This window comes from Zootoca vivipara, chromosome 5 (genome assembly GCF_965207765.1).
Source record: "Zootoca vivipara chromosome 5, rZooViv2.hap1.1, whole genome shotgun sequence".
In the NCBI taxonomy this organism is placed as follows: Eukaryota; Metazoa; Chordata; class Lepidosauria; order Squamata; family Lacertidae; genus Zootoca; species Zootoca vivipara.
In genome coordinates this window covers 5,446,382-5,474,286 of record NC_142588.1, presented here as the reverse complement: position 1 = coordinate 5,474,286, position 27,905 = coordinate 5,446,382, and the positions used below count along the sequence as shown (strand labels likewise).

The following is a 27,905-nucleotide window of genomic DNA, read 5'->3' as shown; positions in this document are numbered from 1 at the left end:
CCGGCTACCTCCCTCCAATCCAGCAAGTTCCGTAGTCAACAGTCCTAATTTGATCTTGATAATCCATCCTGATAGTTACACTTCCATTCTTCCTTCACCCCACCCCCTTTTTCCAATGTTTTACCCCCCAGATATCCATGAGGCCCCCCTGAGTTTCTCCCCTTCTTAAATTGTTCATGTCCTTCTCCTTGTGGGAAATCTGTAATTCCATTGGTTCCTGTCGTTCCCTCCTCAAAGGAGGGGTACTCCGCTTCTCTTTTTGTAAAACAATGTCAACTTTTCCCTTGTGGTGTGCTTCATTTTGTGTTGTATTGTCCCAGTCATCATCATTGTTATCTTCATGCTCCAAATCAGAATCCACCTCATTGTCAGAATCATCCAAGTTGCTGTCGCTGTCATTGTCACTATCTTCCTCTTCCATTTCCATTTCAGTATCTTCATCATCTGAAAAATCATATTCAGCAATCACCATCTGAAATTGCTGCTTTAGTTCTTGCTGTTGAGTCTCATCTCGGCATAGTCCTATTTTTAGTTCCCACATGGCTGTCAAAACAATCCGCTGGAACTCAGGCGAATACCTTTTTGTTGACATAGTTCCGTCTTGTCAAGGTCACTACTTATCGTGTGGGGTGGAAAATGGTCGCTGCTTATTTTCCCAGTCTCAGCAAAGTAGTTGCATTTTCCAATTCCAAATTCACAAAGATCCAAACCAACATTTCACAATCCAAACATTTCAAAAGCATATACTCCTAGCTTCTAAAAAGTCTAGATAAAATAAAGCTCATTTATAAATCCTCGTCAGCTCGCTGGGTTGTCTGGGCTGCCGGCTCCCGGGGAAATGAAAGGCTTTCCTCATTCTTTTTCCTCTTTCTGCAGGGAATCGTCCTTCTCCCCTTTTACCCTGCATCCAGGGGAGAACTTTTTTATGTCTTTGAGGATACCTTTTAACCATTCAGTTTCCGGCTTCGGGTATTTATTTTACTGTTCCTTAGCTGCCGGTGGGAGGGGGGTGGCTTCCGTTTTGACTCCCTCTCTCCCAAATCCAAATTGATCCAAATTAATATTCAATATCCAATCCAATTTTGAGAGCTTACTTACAGTCTTGATTTCTAATTCTTTCTTTTGGAAGAATCCAGCGCTCTCCGCCTCCGGCTCGGAGCTTCTCTCTGCTAGAGCGACGATGGTGCTCAAAATGGCCCCCGCGACTTCGACCCTTCTCACTCCGGCTCTCTTACTAGGGCAGCCGGATGGTTGGGGAGTCCGGTTTTGGGCTCTGCCGAGCAATTTTGCCCCCGGGACGCTCGACCCGGGGTTCTATGGGGTGCAGCGTTGCTCTTGCTGCCCTCCCTCCTCTAGCAAAGACGGGCTGTCTCAGAGCGAGACAAAGACCCCGCCGATCGGCGCTGGCGCTGGACCGGAAGCCTCCTGAGTTGGATTTCTCTTCCATCCCTGGTCCCTGGTAAGCATGTGTGGGACTTCTCAGGCTCACTATTAAAACTGTGTTTGCGTGTTCAGATCCCTCCCCCATAAATAAAAACACATTTGACTCAAATTTTGGTTTTGGTTTTTGGCAGAATTTAGGCCACAACTTAATTGATTGCAGATTAGTGAGTGGTTGCATAGGCTCTGGTTTGACTAGCTCCCTACACCCACGGTAGGTAACGCTGACCCAGGACGAACCATAGGACAGCCAAAACACCTGGGGAAGGTCAAGAGCCTGAGAGCAGACTCTGTCCACTCCCCAGATGCTCCCCGGGACTCGGGCACAGGCACAACCCCCTACCAGGGGTTGACCAAACCAATTTGAGTCCTTGAATTCCTTTAACATAATACCCTTCACATAGGGATCGGCACAGCTCCACATCCCTATCCACCTTCAACCAGTGCCTATCTGCAACCTTACAAGTTGTGACGATTTGCTACATGGCAAGCGAAACCCAAATGGCAACAGCCAATCAGCCAAGTGGGGAGATTCCTACTGGGCCCCTGTCCCAATGACAGACGACACACGATGGCATAGCAAGTCAATCGCTGGGGGGAAAAGAACAACCCGAAATATAGGGAGAGGTAGGCTGATCACCAAAGAATTGATGCTTTTGAATTATGGTGCTGGAGGAGACTCTTGAGAGTCCCATGGACTGCAAGAAGATCAAACCTATACATTCTGAAGGAAATCAGCCCTGAGTGCTCACTGGAAGGACAGATCGTGAAGCTGAGGCTCCAAGACTTTGGCCACCTCAAGAGAAGAGAAGAATCCTTGGAAAAGACCCTGGTGTTGGGAAAGATTGAGGGCACTAGGAGAAGGGGACGACAGAGGACGAGATGGTTGGACAGTGTTCTTGAAGCTACGAACATGAGTTTGACCAAACTGCGGGAGGCAGTGGAAGACAGGAGTGCCTGGCGTGCTCTGGTCCATGGGGTCATGAAGAGTCGGACACGACTAAACGACAAAACAACAACAACGGGCAAGTGTTCCGATGCACAAGCAGAAAGAGGAAGCTCACCGGCACGTGCATGGGCTTAAATAGGTCCCTTGAAGCCCTTGCCTTCTTCCCATTGGCCAAACTGCACCCAGCAATGCAGGACCTCCAATCGGGCATTGTGGCTATCCAAACGACCCCACCCACAACCTTAGGAGTTCAGTCATGTTGATCTCACTCACGCTCTGTGAGAAGAACATGATTTATGGAAGACAATCTTACTCGGCTAGGAGTGATTGCCAAAGAAGAAGAAGACGTATATGACATCAGGTATGGGGCAGGTGTCCAGGGCTTCCTTGAAATGGCCTCACACGCCAACTGGGGAGACCTGGCAGTTCTCTTGAGATAACCCCAGTGGCTGCTAATTTGGGGAACTTGTGTGACGAGGCTGACAGAAAACCCCCCTAATAACTCACAACAGACACAATATTTTAGGTTTGGGTTTTTGGCATTATTTTGGCCACAACTTTATTTAACTTTATTTATTTATTTATTTGAGTGTTGGCTTAGGCTTTTGGTTAACCATTGGTCCTCATCTGTCCACTTGGGACAGGACTCACATCATCTGTCCACTTGGGACAGTACCAGCTCCGACTTCCCCAAGGGTATAGGGAAGTCAAGTAAACACCCCTGGGAGAGGAGGCAGCTGTGCCCAGACATTCTCCCCTCTCGACCAAGAATGTTCCCCAAGGCACGTACTCTATAATGGCCCCCCAGCCCCGCCTATGGCGGGGATGTAAGGACTAGAGCGAAAGCCCCAGGATTCCTTTACTTCTATGTGGAGCAACATTAAGAAGGGGGATAGGCATCTGGATGCCACACCCCTCCTCCAACCAAATTCAATAACCAAAAGCCTAACCGCCAACCTAACAAGTTGTGACGATTTGCTAAGCAGTAGTCAAAAACCAAATGGCAAAGCCAATCAGCCAAATGGCAAAATTCCTACTGGGCCCCTTTAACAGCTGAGATTAAGTAGAGGCCCTCCTGCCAATCAAATTATGTCCATCTAAATAACCACGCCCCCCATTACTCAGCTCCTGGTACGGCCTAGGCCCCAGCCCAAACCTTAAGGGCCTTCTTCCCAGCCCTTCCACAACCTGCTTTATATTTGATAATATAAAGCGCTTTCCCTAAAGGGCCTTTTTTTCTGGTGAGGGGAAAAATACTACTCATTTCTAACTTCTTTTTCTAACTGCCTTACTTTAGCCCCCATTAAATTTCATAGTGGCCATGTGAAAAATGTGTGGGCACAAAGAATATCAAGCAAATTAGAGAACTGAAAAAGAAGAAAGATAATGTTGTGTGGTTGCAAAGTTGATCAGAATTTGCTATCGAATGTGAAAAACAGTGATAGGCATTCCTGACCCTGTTACAGTACTTGCAACACAGGTACTTAACCCTTTCCCCACGGACTTATTCTGTGCTTGAAATTCCCTCTTTCTGAAACCGCCATGGAAAATATAAATAAGAAGGCCTGCAGGATTTAAACATAATGTTCAGTTTGCCCCAGGCCTTGTGATTTATAGCAGCAGAAAAATTATTTGCATTCAGAAAATATAAGCAAAATGGCTTAATTGCAATAGTGTATTTACATGGCATAACACAGCATTTTGTGCAGAACATAGGGTACTTTACTGTAAAAAAAGAAAAAGAAAAATATTTTAAGTCCAGAGTATACAATAGTAGCATTTTCTAAAGGCTGCTGTTTCTCTGTTTCCAAGCCAAATTAAAATTATCAGCAGCTGCTCACACCTAGCCTAAATTCATATGAAAAATAGAAGTCTGCTTTTGTTTGGGTTACTATTTTACTTGTTAATTTGGCAACATGGGTTTTTCTGCCCACTCCTCCAGCACTGTTTGTGATGGCAAACGGCCTCTTCCACTAAAATAGTTTCACGTTATAAAACAGCTGGCACCAGCTGCATTGAATGTTTTGCTACATGCATACGTTATAATTAAAACACACACATTTTTATAGGCTATGGTCCCTTCCCCTTCTGATCTTTGTTTGAACTGGCAAAGGAGATGGGTTATGCAATGGTGTCCATTTAGTCTTCTTGCCATTCATGATTATATTGTCCCAATGGTCTCTACTCCAGCCAGTGACCCACAACCAATTCCCTGTAAACCATTAAAGAAACCATCGCAGAGAGTGAATGATATCATGGAGATTAAATAAGGAAACAACCTCGCCAGACCCTCTGAGCCTCTGGAGGTCTTGATGGCAGCTATGGAAATTCTGCTCTGGAGAAACAAGCATTAGAGTAAAACATCACAAATGCTTTCCCTAAATTTGCAAAGCCACACTCGTGTGCACCACTTTAATTCAGAATTGCAACTACTTGTTCCATAACAAGGACAAAGGCAGGCTCATCTTGTGGCTGCCGCATGGAAGAAGCCACTTTAGGTCTTTCCACGTGGCGATTTTAAGTTGTGGAGTGCTGCATCAGGCCAATGCAAATTTGGGATCCAGTGTTTGGTTATGCTTGGGGCTATCACTTACATTGTTTTAAAAAATGCAGTAACAATGGCGGAGCTTTGCATCTCAAATTTCAGTGGCACCTTGTGCGGCGTCAAAATTTGGCGTGCACACAGCCTCTCGTCTTCCATTCAACATCATAGATGTGGTATCCCTGAGCAGTGGCGTAGCAAGGTCAGGTGGTACCTGGTGCGAAAAATTTCTTGTCACCCCCTCCCACATTGAAATCTTGTTGGACTCCCAAGAGGTTGCAATCTACTCACAGTATAAAAAGACTGGCTGTGATCTACCCATCGTCATTGTCAGGAGTTGTTGAGATTTTTTACGGAAGGCTTGAGCAAAGTTGTTGAGCTTTTGGGGGGTTACAGAGTTTGGGTCCTGAGTTGAAGGAGCTTCTCTCCTTCCCTCCACCCTCCGCTTGTTTGCTCGCATGCCTCCTTCCCGTCCTCTCCCTGCCTGCCTGCCTGTCAAACCAACCAACCAACCAACTAACCAGACAACAAACCCCACAGAGATACATTAAAATCAAGAGGAAAGTGAAATACATTAAAAACATCCCACCCACTTCTAAAAGGCCACAGTTAGCTGAAGGCCAAAGGGGAAAGTTTTCACCTGGTGCCTAAAGATATGCAGTGAAGGCGCCAGGCGAGCCTTCCAGGGGAGACCATTCCATCACTGCAGACAAGGCCCATTCTAGAAGATGGTCGTCTCCTCTGGGCCAACTACCAGGAACTCAAGTTTTCTTACAGGGCCATTGTTCCCATAGCAGCCTCCTCAACTTGTGGTCCAGAAGGCACAGGAAGCTGCCTCGTACTAAGTCAGTCTATAGTTCATCTTCCAGCACAATATACGGTAATCTGACTAGCAGCATCTCTCCAGGGCAGGGGTTGGCAAGCTTTCTGACGCTGAGAACATATTGCCTCTGGAGAAGGTAGTAGGGGCTGCTTGTTGCGAATTCAATGAGCTATCTTAACACTTGGCAGACCACAGGGAATGGCTGGAGGGGTCACAAGTTGCATATGAAGCAACTACTCTTTCATTTGCTGTAGGAAGTTTTGTGGGGACCATTCAAGTGTATCTGCAGACGGCTTCACGGTGGATGGCTTCAAACTGCACACTAAAGAAAGCCATTCCCAGTTGGGCCTGCTCCTGTACTCATTGTTTTAGACCAGGCATCCCCAAACTTCGGCCCTCCAGATGTTTTGGACTACAATTTCCATATTCCCCAACCACTGGTCCTGTTAGCTAGGGATCATGGGAGTTGTAGGCCAAAACATCTGGAGGGCCGCAGTTTGGGGATGCCTGTTTTAGATTGGTTATTCAGGACCTCAATCCTTATAATACTACAATATATCACTAAAAAATTTTTTTGGCGTGAGTGTACTTATTGCGGAAGGCCCCACACACTGCTGCAGACATTCCTTCAGAGCCATAATTTTAAAGTATGTTTCCTCCAGTCCTTACTTAAGTTAAATTATAATTTGATCTTATAGGCGAGACTATTCAGCTATGCAGGTGGTTCAAAAAAAGTGAGTCATGCTTAACAATTCTGTTATTAAAGTTGAGAAGGAAAAAAACAAAATCTCACAGAAAAGCAGTGGCTCCCAGACTGGAGCCTTTGAAAATCTACACACACACACACACACACACACACACACACACACGCACACACACACGATGAGGCAGGTATTCAGGATGTGCAGAACTTGAAATTAAAGAAGGTGGTTTTGCTTTGAGATGGAGCCAATGCCCTTCAATATGAGCCTGACTCAAAGTGGGGCTTGCTCCCCAACTTCTGCAGAAGGATATCCTGGTTGATGAATGCTGAAAGCTGCCAAGAGATCAATGAGGATCAACAGGGTCACACGCCCCCTTCTCTCTCCTGACAAGCACAGGCCGGCCAAGGTGGTTTCAGGGATGCCCAAACTGAGCCAAACCCCTGAATGAAATGGATCCCCCAAAACAGCCTTAGCCAAACTGCTTGGATCTGGTTGGCAGCCACCCCTTCAAGAACCTTGCCCAGAAAGGGGGAATTCACAATCAGTGTATATTTAGAGCTTCCAGGTCGAAAGCCAGTGCCTTCAGCTTCAAAAGAGCTATGTAAAAGCTTTCAGTGGAATGATGCATGTATGTGAGTTATGTCTTACTTTTGATAAATCAAATAAATGGGGGTGGTTCAGCACAGCGAAAATATGGATCAAGGTCAAATCTTGACTCTGCTATGAACTCACAGGGGAATCTTAGGTAAGCCACTCTCAGCATCCGCAATGTGGATTATGGTAATTTTGCTGGTGGTAAAATCTCAGATGTACTGAACATATTATGAAACATTATATACCCACTTAATAGGCTGTATGTACTCACTGTTAAAATAGAATATTGCACTTGGACAATCCAGATTTTCTGTCAAGAGAAGCCAAATTATACAGCCTGTATAAATTATAAAAACTTGTATGCTTTCCCTACTCTCTCTTTTTTAAAAAAACAAAACGGTTTTTATTGGTTTTCTTGTTAAAAACATTAACAGACAACATAATGACAAAAACAAACAATCTTCATCCACATGCTTCCTTTACAAAAAAGAAAAAAAAGGAATGTGGAGACAAATGTATAAGAAAAAAGAAACAAAGAACACAGAGACAAAAACAAACAAAAAAGAAAGAAAGAAAAAAGGCAACACACTAAATACTAGATAAATACAAAAAGAATAATCATTAAATAAACATCATTTACATATCTTCTATTTTGACTTCCAATTTACCTCTCTGCAATTTGTGAACTTTAACCTTGCTATATCGCACAATTCTTAGCCTATTTACATCATTATCTATTGCTTAATTTACATTGGGTTCAATTGTTCAATATGCTTTCCCTACTCTCATTGTGCTGAACAGGAGAAGGGCAAGGATGCCAAAGAATCATCGCAAACCACTGGAAAACTGGTTCAGCCTCTTCTTTAGCTTTTGAGATTTCAGCAGCCACTTCTCACAAACTTTCAAGTGCACCTCCCCATCCATTATGGCTAGAAACTTGCTTTAAAGGGGGGGGGGTCCAGAACAGAACAAAAAGCTAAGATTCTCAGTAAGCTGAAGCTGGTTGGTACATCAGTTTCCCTCTCTGGGCACAGCAGTGAGGCTGGAGCCCAAATTCCTTCGCAAGTACATCACAATGAATTAGGACTCCAAGGGGCGATTGTGCAAATAAAGTGCTAATAAATCAGACTTGTGAAAATTCATCTGAAGTAAACAATCTGATTTAGCTGGATTTTGCTAATGATGGTGTGCTTGTGTGCCTCTGGAATTCCTGCTGATACTCCGCAGAAGTTCTGAACGTGCAAAGAAGGCGCTTATTGGGACAGTACATAACAATACAGCAATTTGTATCGACTGTCACGTTTTGCAGGCTGCGTGAGATAGGAAACATGTGGCCTTATCCCGTGCAAATCAGTGAATCCCTGCACATTGGAATGAGTGGTGCCTTTCCAGTTGTTAACGGCAACTTAAAATTGCTGCCCCTGCACTGTTTTTGAAAACTGTATCAGTCCAAGATCCTGCTGCTCCACATGGAAATGATTGGTCCTAGTGGTGATGAGAACTTTATTTTTACACATCATTTATTAACTGCTTATATTTTCTGATATTTGTCATTTTGCATTCTTCAACGGATATGCCATAATTTTTCCCCATCCCCAGTTTTAACGGTGCAACTTGAAATCTATTGGTTTCTATGGTGCCAGTTTGGTAAGGGAGACGGCATGGGAGGAAAAATGCCCCTTTTTGTTGCTGTCCCATTACGTTCTCTGCCCCCTCCCTTTCCTTGTCAGTACAATGCTGCTTTTGTGTTGTTATTCTTTTAGATGTTTTGGGATCAAGATAGCTTTACATGAGCTGCCAGTCACATGCCATGCTAGCCTGTGGATTGAACGTCCAGTGTAACTCTCCAGGGATAGATTACTTCTATCCATTATTTCAAAGGAAATTCAATTTAAACATCATTCTGAAGACCAACCCTCCCTGCCCCCACCTCTTCAAATCCGGCATCTTCATTTTAAATGAAGGCAGCAGATACCTTTTCTGTCAAAACACTGTAGGAAGAATTCCACTCTGTCTCAACTGGTAATAAGTGTGTAAGTGACTGGTACACCTTAATAAACCAGCGTCCCCAAGGACCTGCCTGTCTGTGGCTGATCAGAAGAAATATGTTGCTTTATTTGAACCAGGTGTGCTTTCTAAAACATAATGATCCATGATTTCAACTATTAAAATGATTTTAATTTGATGTGCATTATAAAATATTCCTAACCACACTGCTGGCAGATAGGAAGAGCATTGTATTGTTCCACTTTCCGGGCTGCTTAAATGTTTCCATGACCTTTTGACAGGAAAAGTATTGGAGACTCACATTAAAGTATTGGAGATTTGTAATGCCTATTCATTTTACAATCTACATGTTGAGCAGGGGGCGATGAGATAGGTGTGCTAGTTTACAAAGCAGTACCTACGTTACCCCAAGTACCATGTTTGATGACCTTCAAGTTTGGGGTCTAAAGGAGGCATAGGCAACCTCGGCCCTCCAGATGTTTTGGGACTACAACTCCCATCATCCCTAGATAACAGGACCAGTGGTCAGGGATGATGGGAGTTGTAGTCCCGAAACTTGGAGGGCCAAGTTTGCCTATGCCTGGTCTAAAGGTTACTGAAGCATTCACTCATTTCCCCAAATTCCCCCCTCTCCCAAATTTTCCCATTCAAGACTCAGGGAGGTTTTGATTTTGATACTGTTCAAAATAGTTTACTCAGTGAAATCACCAAGAACTCAAGGACTAATGAGAGGCATTGACTCTGGTGAAAGCATCTGGAGAATAAGTGGTTGATCAGAGAAAAATATAAACCTTTTACCCCCCCCCCCAGATTTCTTCATTATGATTGTTTTTAACATAGAACTAGAACAAGCAAACATTGGTGTACCGTGTCAATTATATCACAGCTCTGGACCAGGTGTTGGGTTTTAAATTAAACCTCCTGGTAAACAGGGTTGCATTTTTTTTCTGGAAGCAATTAACATGGAAATGATCACTAAGCTTCCAGTAGATTCCACTAGATTTCCAGAAGAGACCTTTATGTTGTGTAAAACACCACGTAAGGAAATGTCAGGAAGACAGAATACAGTGCTGTCTGACTGTTCATGACTAGACAAACGGTGGCTTGCTTGTATGAATTCATTTCTCTGACATTACTTCAAAGTTTTCATTGGAGTCAGTTCATGTGATTAGCTGATACATATGACCCAGACTTGTGATGGGGCGGAAAGCTCTTGGCATTGAACTTTTCTGTAGAGCTGCTGCCCTATTCTATGGAGCAGCCACCAAGGAAGGGGTCCTGCTTGAGTTGACCGTGATGTTCAGATAGTGAACAAAGAAGTGTTCTCTTACTCATTTTCAAGATTAGTATGGCAGTATGTTGCTGGCTGGTTTTATAGGTATGTCATATCTCCTTGTCCATAATGTTGTGATCCCTCAGTAGAGAGGCCATACTCAGTGGCACAACATACGGCTTTGCATGAGGAAGGTCTCAGGCTCACTTTCCACCTCCGTTTAAAGGATCTTAGATAGCAGGGCTAGGAGGTACCTCAGCCCGAGACCAAGAGCTACTCCCAGTTAGAGGAAATATTTTTTGACAATTCTTGGAAATTTGCTTCTCTGACTTATTAGTGTGACACAGTCTCAGCCCCACAAATCTAACTCAGCTGTGCTGTTGACATCGAGTATGTTGCTGACAGTGAGATTGTCTTTCACATATTCATATCAATAGGAATTTTGATTTGGCAGAACAATAGGAATCTCTATTATCTAGTCTCAAAATCTTTAACCATTCATCTGTGTGGAGATAATGAGTTGTAAGCCACACACACACACACACACACACACACACACACACACGAATGAATGAAATACAAAAGGACCCCCCCAAACAGTAAATTTTATGCCCCCCCTCACTCCCATTAAAAAAATAAACAAAAATGTCTCTTTCAAGTTTTCTTTTGGGGAAGAGACCACCAATGAAATGGTTAACATTTTAATGGTGTTCCCTTCCAAAAAAACTGAAGGACGATTGAAAAAGGATACTAGAGAACTTGTTTGTTTGAATATTAGATTAGGAATTTTATTAGATTATAATTACCAGTTTGTTATTGAATTAGTTTATTTGAAAGGGTGCTCATTTATTTGTTTGGAGAGGAACCTATTCCTAAGGCTAAATTGTAAAATCTGAAGCTATACAAGTTGCTTAATGTTCATATGTAGAGTTTCTGCCCCATCCCCTTTCATGGAAACTCCAATCTCCCAGTGGAAACCTGGGAGGGGAAGCAAACACCATAATTCTTTGTGATCATGAACTTTGGTTTCAGTAGGATTATACGAAGACTCCTGCCATAGATCTTGGCAGGTTTGTTATGTTTTATATTTCCATTGTTAAGATCTAAAAACAGATCAGTTTCAATGACACTAGCTGAATTTGATATGTGTTCACAAAGGAGCCTAAACCAAGTTCTTATAGGAGATGACAGAGGAAAAATTAGGAAAATAATTTCAGTCATACAGAGCCCCTTAAAAATCTAGACAGGCTGTAACCAATTTTACAGTGTAGATGTGTCTCATGTTTTTACAGCCTTTTGGATTCTGTGCAGTAATAGCAACCAGATCCAACTGAGAAGGGGAAATGTAAACCACTGTCTTGCTTGTCTTCAGGATGGCTCCAGTAAAAAAAAAAAAGTGTCCAATCTTTTCTTTTTTTAAAGTGTGAGGATAAATTTCTGAATGTCATGAAACACTTAACCTGCTCTAAGAACAATAATCACTCTATTTAATTTCAGATGTTGACTTGTCTTTATGAATTACAATTCGCTTTTGTACCGCCAATTTATGGCATGGGAATGCTTTTAAAATGAAGCACAACTTTGAACAATTCTGTATGCCCATGGACGAGATTGCTTGAGGTTATCCGGTCCATTTCCACTTTCTGGTAAAAATCTACAAAGAGACATTGTACTGTCCCTTCCACTATCCCCATCCAGGGTGGCGCGAGCAGCAGGGCTGTGTGGTGTGGACAGAAGTTCTCCATCAGGCCTTGCCACCGCTGCCCAAGGGATTGGATTGCCATCTAATTTTGCACCCCCTCCAAACAAGAAGTCTTTCTGTCTTCCCCCCACACCTGACTACGTCTATCATTTTTTTAAAAAGGAATTTTTTTGCATTCTCTTCTCCAGCAGGTACCAAGAAATGTAGACAAATTAAATGTCTTGGTAGCCTGCCAACATCCTGACAAATATTCCCAGGTTTAAGAATGGCAGGAAATCCATTTGACAGCCCTTTACTAAATTGATAGTTGAAGACACGAGATGCCCGTTAGATGGTCTCACATTACATGAAACTTTGTAGATTATGACATTATACAGTTTGGGATATTATTGCTTGGGACATATGGTAAGGTGGATCGTTGCTCCATAGAGGAATCGTGAAAGGGGTCCTTTGCATATTGATGAGTTCAAAATGCCACTCACCAGTGCCCCACATCTGGGAGGCATCTTCCTTGAAAGATGCTCCATATAATGACTTGAGATTGAGGAAGATTTCACAAGCGGTTAGAGAATTTGTGAAGGAGGTCTGCTTGTGCAAACGATATACTCTGTAAAATCTTTCACTGTCTGTCTGTCAGAAATGTCTCCACAGCTCTGACCGGAATATCAACTAGGTGTACAATAGATAATGACTGAGGTTCCTTCCACTGAAAACCTATCATTTAAGAGAATTTGGGGGTCATATGATTCACTGGTCTAAGGGAATTTTTTTTTTTTCATTTTGGTGCTAACTTCACTCACCTTTCTATAAAGCTTCCCGTGATTAAAGTGAAATATGTTACTTACTTGAGACTAAGACTAACCTGCTTAAATACACACAGAATCAAAATGGGAGGAAAATATTGTTTTCCCCTCATGTGTTTCAATTGAGAATCTGTTTTACTTTCAGTGCAAAGCATCGGCCATGCTATCTTTTTTGCTTGAGAAGAATTGTTGCTATTGAAAAATGAACATTAAAATGTATTAAGATTCCATTTAAGAAAATGTACCTAGGGATGCTGAATATTGTAAATATTTATGCATAGCCTATTGTGATCTGGTCTCATGAGAACAGGATTGAAAAGTCTCTGCTGGGGCTCTCTCACCCAAAAGTACTTGCCACAAACCTGAACCCAGGAATCCAATAATTCTCCTTTTTATTTTATCTAGTTTTTTTTCTTTTAGCCAAAATAGAAAAGCCAATAGGTTTGAATTTTTGAACAGTGGGTAAGTCTCAAGATGGGTCCTGTGGAAACTAGCTCCCCCCCCCATCCTTCTAGAAGGTTTCTCACCTGAGATCTTAGTTCTTTTCCTAAAGATATTCAAAAGGAAACTAAAATCCTTAAACAACTCTTGAATATTTCCAGAACATTCATACCTTAAAGATGAGGCTGATGAGGTCTCGCCTTTCTCCTGCAGCTTTTCTCGCCTCCAGCTAATGTCCTCCTGCCCCTCAGTGCACAAGTGTAGGCTTGCTTGGGAGGTAAGAGTAGACTGGGAAACAATCTCATGTTAGGTTGAGCTGGGGCAAGTGTCATTGACTCGGAAGGCTTAAAGGACACACAAGTTAGGGAGCAGGACAGGGTTTCTGTTAACTAAGAACAGCAATAGGAAATCTATGACAGTACCCAGGTATAGCTAAGGTTTAGTACCTCTTAGTGACCAAACTATATAATGGCATTATGTACACCAGGCATCCCCAAACTGCGGCCCTCTAGATGTTTTGGCCTACAACTCCCATGATCCTTAGCTAACAGGACCAGTAGTCGGGGAAGATGGGAATTGTAGTCCAAAACATCTGGAGGGTCAAAGTTTGGGGGTGCCTGCTCTACACCATCACCCATCACTTGAGATCTTTCTTTTTATATTTGAAATTGTGCGCTTCTAAGCTCCAACCTTTGCTCCATCAAACATCAGACCTGATGGTGCGGTAGACGTACTATAGTGTATTTTTATTCACCACGTATATTTATATACCTTTTGGCCCAAAGGCTAATGCAAAATAAATATAAAATGAAAGTACAGTGCATAAAATACATCAATCAAAACAATATCAAACAGCAGAAGCAGTCTACATGTCTAAGGCTCACAAGAACTTGCAGCTCTTTATGGCAGTGGCTCTGAAGTAGAAATTGTTTTGATCATTTTCCAAGGCTGCAAAAGAAATGGCCTTGCTTTTTCATCCTTGCCAACATGGGGTTGACAGGTTCAAGACATAACCAGAAGACTAGAATGCATATTTTTGAATACTAGTCACCAAAGATATCACAGCAATGGTTACACCTCTTGGAGACACAGACATGGCTTGTAGTATCTTGTAATACCTTTATTGTGGCATCTTTGGTGGTAGTGGGGTTTTTTTTAAAAAAAGAAGAATTTAATTTAGGATATATAATCTACAAATCTATATTCCCCAGTCTTGTAGTAAGTGTCTGCATATAATTGTGTGCAAAATCTAGCTAACGTGTTAGGCATTAGACAATTTATGTCAGGACAATACAGTTGTATCGCTCTGGCAAGTAGAAGGATGAAAGCAGACTTTCAATTGGTTTAATCTGACCTTTATGATTTTTTCTAAAGATATCTTTCTTGAAAAAGGAAAACTCTCCTTATTGTGGGAGTGTATGATGTATTGAGAAGCAATACTGAATTGGAAAGCTCCTCTACCCAGCCTTTCTTTAAGGTTAAGGAAATTCAAAAATGTAACCCCAGGTATTCCATAAAGTTAAAAGCTTGGGAAGATCTAACTATCCCGGAACCATTTTCCTATTTTCCCAAGGGAATATGAGCACAAGGCTTTTCAGCACTTATAATGTACACTTTGGTTGTATTTCAGAGCTCTGGGATTTGAACAGAACATCCGTCTTCCATAGTCCATCTGGATACCTCGGCCTTCATGTAATGCTTCTGGATGAGTATCAAGATCGGCTCTTTGTGGGAGGAAAGAACCTGGTATATTCTCTCAGCTTAGACCGAGTCAGTGAAAATTACAGAGAGGTACAGTAACTATATATGCTACAGTAATAGCAACACATTCTCTCTCTCTTTTCTCTTTCTTTCTTTTGTGGAGCGGGAAGGAGTACAAGGAGCACAATACTGTACTATGGGAACACCATTTGAGCAAGCTCATTCCAAAATGTCCACTTCAATGAGGCCTAATGCAGGTCAATTTCCTTGTGTGCCGAGATCTTACCTTGAATGTAACACATAACCGGGGTAATTGAAAGGGATTGTACATAATTTCTCTCTCTTTTTTTGGCATTCACTTCTTGCATTTACTTTGAGTGCACAGTTTCTCGTGGGTTCATTTGTGCAGTCTCTTGCCTCTCCATTGCTCTGTCTCTTAGTAGCTGAAGTTGCGTGTTCAGATCCCGAGACCTCCCTCCTTAAATAAAGACACATTTGACTCAAATTTTAGTTTTGGTTTTGGTTTTTGGAAGAACTTAGGCCACAACTTTATTGGTTACAGAAAAGTGAGTGGTTGCATAGGCCCTGGTTCGACTAGCTCCCTACACCCTTACAAGTAGTGCTGACCCTGGGCACCAGCATAGGTCAGCCAAGGGTGAACACCTGAAGAAGGTGAAAAGGCTGGGAGCAGACTCTGTTCACTCCCCAGATGCTCCCCTGGACTCAGGCACAGACACAACCCCCTTGGTTGACCAAACCAAGTTGAGTCCCTGGATTCCTTTAATGTTATACCCTTCACATAGGGATGGCGAGACCGTTATCCCATCCCTTTCACCATGAACTAGTGCCTATACGCAACCTTAAAAGTTGTGACGTATTGCTACGCAGCAGGCGAAACCCAAATGGCCCCAGCCAATCAGACAAATGGGGAAATTCCTGCCGTGCCCCTGTCCCAACGACAGACAACACACAACAGCATAGCAAGGTCAGTTGCAAAAGACCCTAAATATAGGGAGAGGTGGGCGGGTATTAGATGCACAACTGAAAGAGGAAGCTCTGGGTCATGTGCATGGGCTTAAATAGAGGTCCCTCGATCCATTTGCACAGCAACCCATGGGCCAGATTGAACGCAGCATCGAGGGACCTCTAATTGGGCGTTGTGGCTATCCAAACGACCCCACCCACAACCAAGAGGTCAGTCTCAAAGATCTCACTGCAACACGTGCCCTCTTTGAGGGAGGACATGATTTGCCACTAAGTTCAGTTGTGCACATGCTCCCATTCACTCTGCATCAGTGGCTCCCACTGCTGATTTAGAAATCAGTGTATGTTGGCCACTATCCGTCTCTATCCTGTATCTATCCTGCTGTGTTTCGATACATTTCTGCCCCAAGCCACCTTCAATCCAAACTGAGAGAAAGAATGCCCTATCTGTGTTTTAAGCCACAAATGTTTGTGCAAGCTTAAGGCATAGCTGCCAAGTCTCCCATATTCCCTGGGAACCCCCCGTTTTCCCAGCCGTTTCCCGCTGGCAGCCCAGATTTTTAAAAAACCCTGTAAATCCCCCGGATTCTTACCGGCCCAGGGAGGCTCCTTCTGCGCATGTCTGGAGTCTCTGGACAGAAGCGATTTCTGGCGCTGCGGCCATTTTGGAAATGGGCAGAGCATGCGTAGAAGCGACTTCCGGTGCTGCTCTGCCCAGTTCCAAAATGGCCACAGCGCGACTTCCAGTGCGCAATGCTGCCGATCCCGGGTTTTTCAATCTGCGAGTTGGCACCTATGGCTTAAGGAAGGGATTGCTTTGTGCTGGAGGTAGAGATTAGCTTGAGAACATGACGACTACGGGGCACCAGGGCCTCCTGCAGCACACTGTGTGCCACTGACAATCTAGAAATGAGATGCCTATCCACAGCACGTAACAAAAATAACGAAAGTTACCTGCCATTTGACATGAAACCTCAAAGATGTTGGATCTGAGGTTTTGGCTTCATTTGACATCTTTCACCTTTCTACCACCACTTGAAAATTGGATGGGCATCCTTCCAGCTTGCTGGAGGCTTCAGAAGCTCTACTGCCCCCCTCGCCTGTGACTTTTAGCTCAGCTTGGGAAATGACAAATGTTACACCCCTTAAATGCCAGCAGTGGGGAATCCACCTATTTTGTGAATTACCTTTTTCAAAAAGCCTAACCTCTTTCATCTGCATAAATTCAAAGCATATACAGCACATCTAAAGAAGGAGCTTTATCTGATTACCATGGAATATAATTTCAGGGTGATAAGCAGGTGCCGCAAACACGCAAGAGGCGCCATATACATTTATCTCAATAGGAAAGCAATCTCTATAAGAAGTACCATTAGTAATCCTCCAGACAAAAATAGGGAAGATAAGCTATTATTTCCATCTGATTATGTCCACTGATAGCATACGGATCCTGGATTGCAAGAGGGTGCAAAGGAATTTAGAAAGTAATGTGTTTTTCAGATATTAAGACCAGGTCTGTATCCTATGAAATGACACACTGAATATTCAGTGTCTGTTTGCAGGGGAAATATTTATTCCATTTGAACAGATTCTTTAGATTCATAAGTATTGCTTCACTTCCTGCATAGCTCATTGTTTTGCCTGGAGGCTTCAGTGCAAGACAGCCAAATAAAAATAAGTACAGTGGAACCTCGGTTTATGAACACCTCGGTTTATGAATTTTCGGTTTACGAATGCCGCGGACCCGTCTGGAATTGATTAATTCACTTTCCATTACTTTCAATGGGAAAGTTCGCTTCAGTTTATGAACGCTTACTCCATGGACCGTCTGGAACGGATTAATTCACTTTCCATTACTTTCAATGGGAAAGTTCGCTTCAGTTTATGAATGCTTCAGTTTATGAACAGACTTCCGGAACCAATTGTGTTCATAAACCGAGGTACCACTGTATTTGCGAAACACTACGCAAAAAAAAAAAAGTGAAAGGAAGGAGATGTGTAGAGGAAAATATTATGCTGTTGAGAAGCAGCATTGCAAGTTTTAGTTTTCTTTCGATGAGAGACAACTGGAGTTTTACTGTATCTTAAAAAATGTTTTATTTACACATGAACCACAGTGGAAGCAAGCAGACCATTAGCAGCTGATAGGGTGGGGCAGAGGTGTTGCATTCCTTATTTGTCCCTTTTTAAATTTCTATCCCGAGTTATCCAATGTGAAAAAGAAAGAAAGAAAAAGTCATATTAGGAATGAGTGATGTGTTGGCCAGGCTCCTCAACAGACCTGAGAGCTGTACCATAGGATAAGCACAGAGCAGTTTACAGTATACACATGAAATGTTTGCATGTAATAATTCTACCTTAATTCTCAGATGCTGTCAGATTCCAATTAGGGTCTGTGTTTCGATTAACGAACGTGTAGTTGATTGGTCTTCTGCCTTTTAACTGAAATCTTGATTAAACCCATCCAAATAGCTCAGGGTTGGCCAACTCCCAATAGACTGTGATCTACTCACAGAGTTTAAAACTGGCAGTGATCTACCCCCCTTTTTTAGGGAGGAGGAAGGCCCATTTTGGGGGGTTCAGGGCAATGTTGTTAAGCTTTTTTAGGGAGGAGGAAAGTCCCATTTTTTTAGGAGGGCAGGGCAGATTTGTTGAGCTTTTTCTAGAGGAGCCAAAATTGTTGAGCTTCTTCGGGGCGAACCTGTGATCTACCAGTGATCTACCACAGACGTTCAGTGATCTACCAGTAGATCACGATCTACCTGTTGGACATGCCTGAAATAGCTTTTCAGTTTGCAGCAAATCCACCACAGCTGCCTTTTTGTATGTCAAACAACTTGCAATTTCATTAACAAAAACTATCCCTTGTTATTAGAAGGAAATGCCATTTTTTATATTTTCCCTTTCATTCTCAATTACAGAAAGAAAGTACTAAGATTAAAAAATTAGGGCTGAGCTGGAATGCTTCTAAGTTTTTCAGTCCCAGTCTTCAGCAGAAAAATTGAATGGCATTTCTGTGACTATTTTCCAGGGGTCAGTTTTGGGAAGCAGGGCCCAGCTTACTCGTTGTAAAGTTTCTGCCATGATTTGTTAGCTATCTTGGAGGGGTTTTCCTTATTATTAAAGGCAGAAGAGTGGAAACAATAGGTTGACTCCAACTAAATTACACACAGAGTAGACCTATTGAAATTAATGGACCCAAGTAAATAATGGTCATTAATTCCAGTGTGTCTAGTCTGAGTGGAAATAGTTTTGGATGTAACCCACAATTACAATCTGATATAGTGAGGAATAGTAATGTATGAGAACAGGTAAATAATCCTGTCTATTTCGCCCCCTCTAAAGACTAAAGTCAGCAGAACTAACAGAAATACTTTAATTACTATAATGGCGCACAGTCTTAATAAATCTATTTTTATCTTCAGTCCCATGAAAAGGGATTGTATTGGATTCGGTCAGATTGCTGTGCTGTTCACATCTCTCCAAGACTGACCCTGATGCCTTGGGTCAGATTAACAAATATTTTTCAACAGCGGAAAGGAAACATGTTAATCACAGATGTGTTCATTCTCTCATTAAACAATTGAATGATATCTTAGAAATTTCAGCAAGAAGGAATGGTTTAGGAATCTCCAAGGATGAAGCAATAAAGACTTGGGTGGATGTAAAATGCACTTGGATTTTTATGAGGCCATAACTAGAAAATAATTGGCAAAGAATGTAAGGTGGTCACTCTCTCTGGGCTCTTTACTTTATGGCTATTTCTTCTGGCCCCAAAGGTCACTTGGTTCAAGGAACACATTTAAAATAAATTAAGTAGATTAGCACTTGTGAGTTGCTTGTTTGTGTGTCCAGGTGTGTATTATTATTATTATTAATAATAATTATTATTATTATGCTGCACGGAATAAAATATGAATCTGATCTTTGGAGTTTGTAAGTAAAGCATGTAAACTTACTAATGGTGTAGTCTGTTCATTGCAAGAGAGGTAGAGAGGGGAAGTGCTGAAAACAGACTAGGACAGAATATCTAAATGGTCTAACAGCCTACTAATCCCATGCTTCACTATGCTGCATTATTCAGTAATTTTAAACTCTGCTGGGGGCTCTCTTGCTGGGGAGTGTGTTTAGCCCCTCACTTTGGATCTAGGGATCCAGCTGATTATTTTATTAATTGCCCCATGTTTTCTTTTTGCACTGTACTATATAGTATACAGTGGTAGCTCGGTTTATGAACACAATTGATTCTGGAAGTCTGTTCATAAACTGAAGCATTCATAAACTGAAGCGAACTTTCCCATTGAAAGTAATGGAAAGTGGATTAATCTGTTCCAGACGGTCTGCAGAGTACTTAAACTCATACATGCCAAGTTCCTGTCAGAGAAATAAGGGACCGGACCGGAAGTAGTGCTGCCGCCATTTTGGAACTGGGCGGAGCATGCTCAGAAGCGACTTTTGATGCTGCTTTGCCCAGTTCCAAAATGGCCGCCGCGCCAGAAGTCGCACTGCAGCCATTTTGGAACTGGGCAGAGCTGCATCAAAAGTCACTTCTGAGCATGCTCCGCCCAGTTCCAAAATGGCCACTGCGCCAGAATAAACGGGGGGAAACAAAAAAATCTGTTTTTTCAGCTGGGAACAACTGGAAAAACGGGGGTTTCCCAGGGAATACGGGAGACTTGGCAGCTATGCTTAAACTGAAGCATTCATAAACTGAAGCGAACTTTCCCATTGAAAGTAATGGAAAGTGAATTAATCCGTTCCAGATTGGCCTGCAGCATTCGTAAACTGAAAATTCATAAACCGAGGTGTTCGTAAACCAAGGTTCCACTGTATTCAAGAGCAGGACATGGAACCTGACTACATTTTCTTTTTTAAATCAATATTTATTTATTTATTTAGATTTAATTTACATGTAACATTTAAGACACACACAATACAATACAACAACACAACACAACAATACAATACCTTACCCTCCAAACATAAAATGTACCTACACAAAACTATTCTATACATACCTACAAAATAAACCTACCCCACACAAACACCCACATAGTGACTTGACTTCCAACCATTCTCATTGCACTAGTTTATTTTTCCAGTTAGCTTAAACGCATTTCATTATTTTTTTAAATCTCTTCCTCCATCTCTACTCTACTCTAATTTCATTCTATTATTTTTTGGGATTCAATCAATATCTGTCAGGAGTTCTACTTTCTCCTCATAGATTTTAAGGTATTCCTTAAAGATAGTCCATTCCTTATTAACTTTTTGTACCATGTTTCCTCTAATTCTCCCCATTAATTCAGCAATATGAAAGTATTCCATCATTTTAGATAACCAGGGGACACTGCTACTTTTCCATTTTGGGGCGATTAGTATCCTTGCTGCTGTGGTCACATACATAAATATCGGTCTGACCGTTTTAAAAAAAATTCTTCTGACATGATCCCCAAAAGAAAGGATTCCGGCTTTTTTTTCAAGTGAAAATCTAAACATCTTTTTCAGTTCGTTATTATCCCCAAATCCTACTATCTCTTTGCACTCCCACCACATGTGTAAGAAGGTGCCTGCCCCATTATTGCATCTCCAGCAAACATCACTACTGTACAGTTTTTATACAATTTGGCCAATCTGACAGGGGTCAGGTACCATCTATATTGCATCTTCATTACATTCTCTCTTAAATCATAGCACGCCTGACTACATTTTCTCATTAAAAAATTCCTTCCAGTAGCACCTTAGAGACCAACTAAGTTTGTCATTGGTATGAGCTTTCGTGTGCATGCACACCTCTTCAGATACACTGAAACAGAAGTCACCAGACCTGTTTATTAATACCCCTCCCAACCCTCTGACTATACATAAGGATCTGGTGACTTCTGTTTCAGTGTATCTGAAGAAGTGTGCATGCACACGAAAGCTCATACCAATGACAAACTTAGTAAGTCTCTAAGGTGCTACTGGAAATAATTTTTTTATTTTGTTTCGACTACGGCAGACCAACACGCCTACCTACCTGTACATTTTCTCATGTCATTGGTGCCAACATGCACTATGGCCACTCACTCCTCCCCAATACTATCCACCAGACTTTCTAGATACATCCACAATCTTTGTGCCAGGCAGGTAAGTGACCGTGTGGTCTGCCTGCCCATCACACACCCAACTACGTCCCCAACTTTCGAACTTCCCACTACCAAAATCCTCCCACACCTAGAGGTCTGTCTTTGGCCCCAGAGGATAACTGGTCATCCCCCAACTTGTGGGGATCCTCCTTATCCAAGAACCCCATTCTCTAGGACAGCAGGGGAAATGTCCCCCTGGGAGCAGGGCACAGCTGTCCCATCCACAAAAGGCCTTGTCCACCAAATAAGTAGGATAATTTAGGTCACTCATTTCTAGCACTGATCTCCAGTGTATGGTCTAACAGAATACAGTGGTACCTCGGTTTATGAACACAATTGGTTCCGGAAGTCTGTTCATAAACTGAAGCGTTCATAAAATGAAGCGAACTTTCCCATTGAAAGTAATGGAAAGTGGATTAATCTGTTCCAGATGGTCCGCGGAGTACTTAAACTGAAGCGTTCATAAACTGAAGCGAACTTTCCCATTGAAAGTAATGGAAAGCGGATTAATACGTTCCAGACGGGTCCGCGGAGTACTCAACCTGAAGCGTTCATAAACTGAAGCATGGGTGTAATTGGTTCTGGACGTCTGTTCATAAACTGAGGCATTCATAAACTGAAGAGAACTTTTCCATTGAAAGTAATGGAAAGTGAATTAATCCGTTCCAGATGAGTCCGCGGCGTTCGTAAACCGAAAATTCGTAAACCAAGCTGTTCATAAACCGAGGTTCCACTGTACATGTTTCAAAGCTACTTCCTGCTATTGTTTCAGCTTCCCCCTCCAGCATAAATTTCTTGCATGCTTTGTGTATTTCAAAGGTGAAATAAATGTGATGGATAAAGAAAAAATTGCTCGTGTTGAAATTTACAAAATACTTTAGACACTGACTCATGGTCATGACAGTTATTGAGTAACTCTGTTTGAACAAAAAAAGTCACACACAAAGGCCAAAAAAATGTTTGCTAGTATAATATCATTCCAGCTCAAATGCTCTGGAGTAATCACTGAGCGATAGGGATTGCCAGTTTGCCAAATGGTTGTCATCTTGCCAAGCACCCAATACCAAGTTAAGGATGTAGTCATCGTGAGGAATTCTCGAACAGTATATAATACCCAGGAAACACACATGGAGGGCTAAAGGCCACCATTTACAATCAATTAGTTCCTGGCTTTATGTAGTGTGCAAACATAGCTTACATTATCTGTGTGGAAAATATTCAGCAATTAAACACTTGCAATCAAGGAGGGGGAATGCATTGTGCAAAGGCTATAAATCCACTGTCTGTGATATGTGCAAAAAGGATGTTGGCCAAGTTACTATGGATAAATCCACCTTTCACCCGAAGAAAGTAATACCTTTTAGTTGACTCCATAATCTGCTGGTGAGAAGTTGCAAGTTTCCACATTCTTGAACTTCATCCTGCTTTTCAAACGTAAACTGTTTAAAACTCAGTTGGAAATGGATAATGGTTTGGATTTTGGCTGTCCGTTAGGCCCATACTGCCACTTGCAGAATGAATTAGCTTACTGGACAATTGTATGGAGGCTACATTATTTATCTGTTTATTTGTTTATTTACATGATATATTGATTCCCACCCCATCAAAAAGCATTTTTGACAAGGCTTACTTATAAAAACAACAAACAATAAATAACCAGCTGGGAAGATAACATAACGCCCCCCCCCCTCAAAAATTGAAGATGGGAGAAACAACATCTAGCAGAAGGAAGAAAAACTGGATATTATTTTGGAGTGAACATTTCAAATATTTTGAAGAAATTATGTACGTATATACAACTGACAGACAGAGAGCTGGAAGTTCTGTGTATTTTTATTTCTTTCCATCTATTCCGGTTTCATTTTTCTTCTTATCTTTCTCTGTTTCATCTCTCTTTGTTACCTGCTCTTTTTTCTGTTTTGCTTTGTTTTGGTTTTGATCTGTCTTTTCTCCCTGTTGCCCTCTACTCTGGGTTAAAGAAAGAACTGTGATGGACAGTTGGTGAAGGATCCTGTGTGGGAGGCAGAGAAAGGGATGCTCTCAGGTGAGAGCTGATAGGACTCACCGTTTTTCTTTTTGGGACAAAAGTTGAGATATACCTGTGAGAGAAGACCTTTCATTTCTCCTTCTTTTTTGCTTTTTCCTTTCATTATTTTGGGGCCTATATTAGTTTGTTTTTTTATTGCATTTTGAAAAATCTTAATATTTGTTAAAGCCTCATTTTGTCTATTGAGTAGGCCAACCCGCCCAAAATATTCTCTACCTCAAGTACCCATGAACTTCTGTAAATGTCTGAATTTGTACTGCCTGTCACATAATCTCAGTTTCTTCTGATAAATTTCCACTTTCATTCTGTTCAGTCAAGAACAGAGGCTGCCCAATACAAGGAAAGATGAGCAGAAGATTGGATTAGTATAAACTGAGAATTATAGCCTCATTTTACCATCACTGCATAAGTATCCAGGGCACACAGGACAATTCTATACCTCCCTGTTGCTTTCAGACACCAATCCTGCTACAACATACAACATTGCCAGATTCCGCACAACAGCGCTCAAGATTTGTCAGATGATGACCTGTGCCACAGGCTGGATATGATCTTAGATATACTATCCTTTTGTGCTCTTTCACCCTTGTCTAATGTTCCTAACCCCTTTTTAAAGACTTTCTTAGCCTCTTTTGGATTCTTATGGGTTTTTATATATGTTTTCTGTTTTAACTCCTTTTAGTTGTTTTTTCAAAGTTTTTTTTTGAGATTTAAAATGATTTTAAATTATTGTACCCCTCCCTCCTTATGCTGGTCGACTACTGTAATAAAGATTTGTTGTTATTGTTGAGGCTGCTCCGTACAAGGAAAGATGAGCAAAAGGTTGTATAAGTATAAACTGAGAATTATAGATCCTTTTTCTAGATTACTAAATAACTCATTTTATTGCAGATTCATTGGCCTACTACATCCCTGCAGGTGGAGGAATGCACAATCAAAGGAAGATATGCTGTATGTATTAACTTGAATATTCATGAATTATCCTTTTACTGAAGGGAGGGGAGTATCAGAGCCGGGAATCCCTCTCTCCCACATGCACAGGGGCCCCATTTTCCATGGCACTCAAACAGGGTTGAAGATGTTTGCCTCCTTTAGCATCCGCTCACGAACATGAGGGCACAGCCCCCAGTTGCAGAACCTCCAAGTGCCCCTATTTTCCAGGGATGTCCCTGAAACCGTTCCTGTTTCTGATCTGATCTCTGAATGTCCTGCTTTTCCGAAGGACGTCCCTATCTTCACTGGAGAAATGTTGGAGGGTATGGAGTTATCCGACCCCAGAGCTGCCTGAAGGCAATCCTGAATAGGGAAGGGTTTTTTTAAAAAAACGTTTAATTATGTTTTTATGTATGTTGGAAGCCACTGGGCAACCCAGTAAGATGTGTGGGGTTGTTGTTGTTGTTGTTTAGTCGTTTAGTCGTGTCAGACTCTTCGTGACCCCATGGACCATAGCACGCCAGGCACTCCTGTCTTACACTGCCTCCCGCAGTTTGGTCAAACTCATGTTCGTAGCTTCGAGAACACTGTCCAACCATCTCGTCCTCTGTCATCCCCTTTTCCTAGTGCCCCAATCTTTCCCAATATCAGGGTCTTTTCCAGGGAGTCTTCTCTTCTCATGAGGTGGCCAAAGTATTGGAGCCTCAGCTTCACGATCTGTCCTTCCAGTGAGCACCCAGGGCTGATTTCCTGAAGAATGGATAGGTTTGATCTTCTTGCAGTCCATGGGACTCTCAAGAGTCTCCTCCAGCATCATAATTCAAAAGCATCATGTGTGGGGTATAAATAGTAATATTATCATTATAGAATGGGATGTCCCTAATTTCATCAGAGAAATGTTGGAGGGGGGAGGGAGGGAGGGAGGGAGAGAGAGAGCTTGACCCTGCCTTCAATCTGGCTCTTATATGTTATTCCTTTCCTTGGAGATCGTAGGAATGAGGCTTAAGCCCTGAATTGACCACTTTAGATGCAGGAGAGGCACACAGGTGTATTCCTGACCAGCTGCAATATAGGCCACGTTGTTCTAGCAGCCCTGGTGGGTACAAGAGATGAGCAGCCAGCACCTCACCCAGGACAGCTCTTCAATACCTGGTGTAACAGCTGATCAGATCACAGATCAGCGTCAACAGCATATTCCATAAAGGTTATGGCACTGACAGAAGGAGTTTCCTAGGTGTATGTAAAGAGTTCTTCTGTTATTTTAATGTCACATTGAGGCCCATAGGAACTTCACAGTTCAGAAGTTGCACATGAAACCATCTGTAAGGTTATAGTTTTCAAGAGCATAAGACAGGCACCCCCAAACTGCGGCCCTCCAGATGTTTTGGCCTACAACTCCCATGATCCCTAGCTAACAGGACCAGTGGTCAGGGAAGATGGGAATTGTAGTCCAAAACATCTGGAGGGCTGAAGTTTGGGGATGCCTGGCATAAGATGTTACCATGGATGGGGTTATAAAAATATTAAATACTGAAGTCACTTTATCTCTACCATTTAAAATGACTTCTCCTTTTGACTGCCTAAGTTTTTTTTAATCTCATATCTGTTTCAGAAAAATAATAATTTAAACCATTCCTGAAACATTCCCTTCAAAATTCTTTCAAAATGCCCAACTCAAAACATGTCGATTTTGATGCACCTTGTATAACTTGCTTCAGTCCTGGACAGTAGAACATTTACCAGATGTTTTAATGCTTTTTCTAAATCACTCGTGATTTAGCACTACTGCATCCCTTGATAGCAGGCCTGGACAACTGAGGGAGCTGTCAAGCCAAACATAGCTCAGTTTTGAGGACTCTCCCACCAGGACTTGGTTTTGGAGCCAGCTTGGAACTGCAAACACTAGGGGCAGTCAAATACCTGGCCGGCCATAACACCTCTGCAAAGGGAAATGAGACCCCTTACAGTAGGTTAGAAAGGGGGATTTTTTGCAGCGGCACCTTGTCCTATTTAAGAGTTGCGTATCAAGGGTACCAGACAAACCCCCCCCCCCAATAACTCACACAACACTCAGAATTTTAGTTTGGGTTTTGGCATTAATTTGGCCACAACTTTATTTAAATACAAATTAAATGTGAGTGTTGGCTTCGGCATTGGTTACCCCATCTGTCCCCCGCCTGGGACAGATCAGCTCCAACTTCCCTATTCGTATAGGGAAGTCAAGTAAACACCCCATGGGAGAGGAGGTAACTGTGTCCAGGCACTCTCCCCTTACCCAGAAATGCTCCCCAAGGCTCGTGCTCTGTAATGGCCCCAGCCCTGCCCATTTGTGGGGGTGTATGGACTAGAGCCCCGGAGCCCCAGGATTCCTTCAACGGAATACTTCTATGTGGAGCGACAATTTAAAGAGGGGTAAGCACCTCCATGCCAAATGCCTCCACCAACCAGAATTATTAACCAATGCCTAACCGCCAACCTAACAAGTTGTGACGATTTGCTAAGCAATAGGCAAAAAGCAATGGCAAGAGCCAATCAGTCAATTGGCAAAATTCCTACTGGGCCCATGCAAAGCAAGCGACCCCATGACAGGCAAAGCAATGTCAGGCTAACCATTAAAGAAAAGGCGGCGGGCGGGAGATCCGAAGCTCTTTGCAAAAGTGAAACAAACTGTAGGATGCTGAGGATTTAAGGGACAGAACCTGCCAATCAAAATTGCTACATGCTTTTCCCCCCAGCAACCAAAAAGGGTCCTATTACACTCACTCCTTCTCCTCCGACACCACTCCTAACCCTGGAGATGTATTTAACCCCTTCTGCAACCCTCGCTCTCCTTG

General features: G+C 42.3%; 1 protein-coding gene across 2 annotated transcripts in view; it reads left to right on the top strand.

Moving 5' to 3' along the window:
* SEMA3E (semaphorin 3E) overlaps positions 1-27,905 on the top strand; it is a 165,507-nt gene that overhangs the window by 71,115 nt on the left and 66,487 nt on the right. For both annotated transcript variants that reach the window (XM_035138053.3, XM_035138052.3), the window contains exons 2-3: positions 14,909-15,069; positions 25,030-25,089. In XM_035138053.3, the coding sequence (XP_034993944.2) occupies positions 14,909-15,069; positions 25,030-25,089 (221 nt within the window). The remainder of the gene's footprint in view (positions 1-14,908; positions 15,070-25,029; positions 25,090-27,905) is intronic.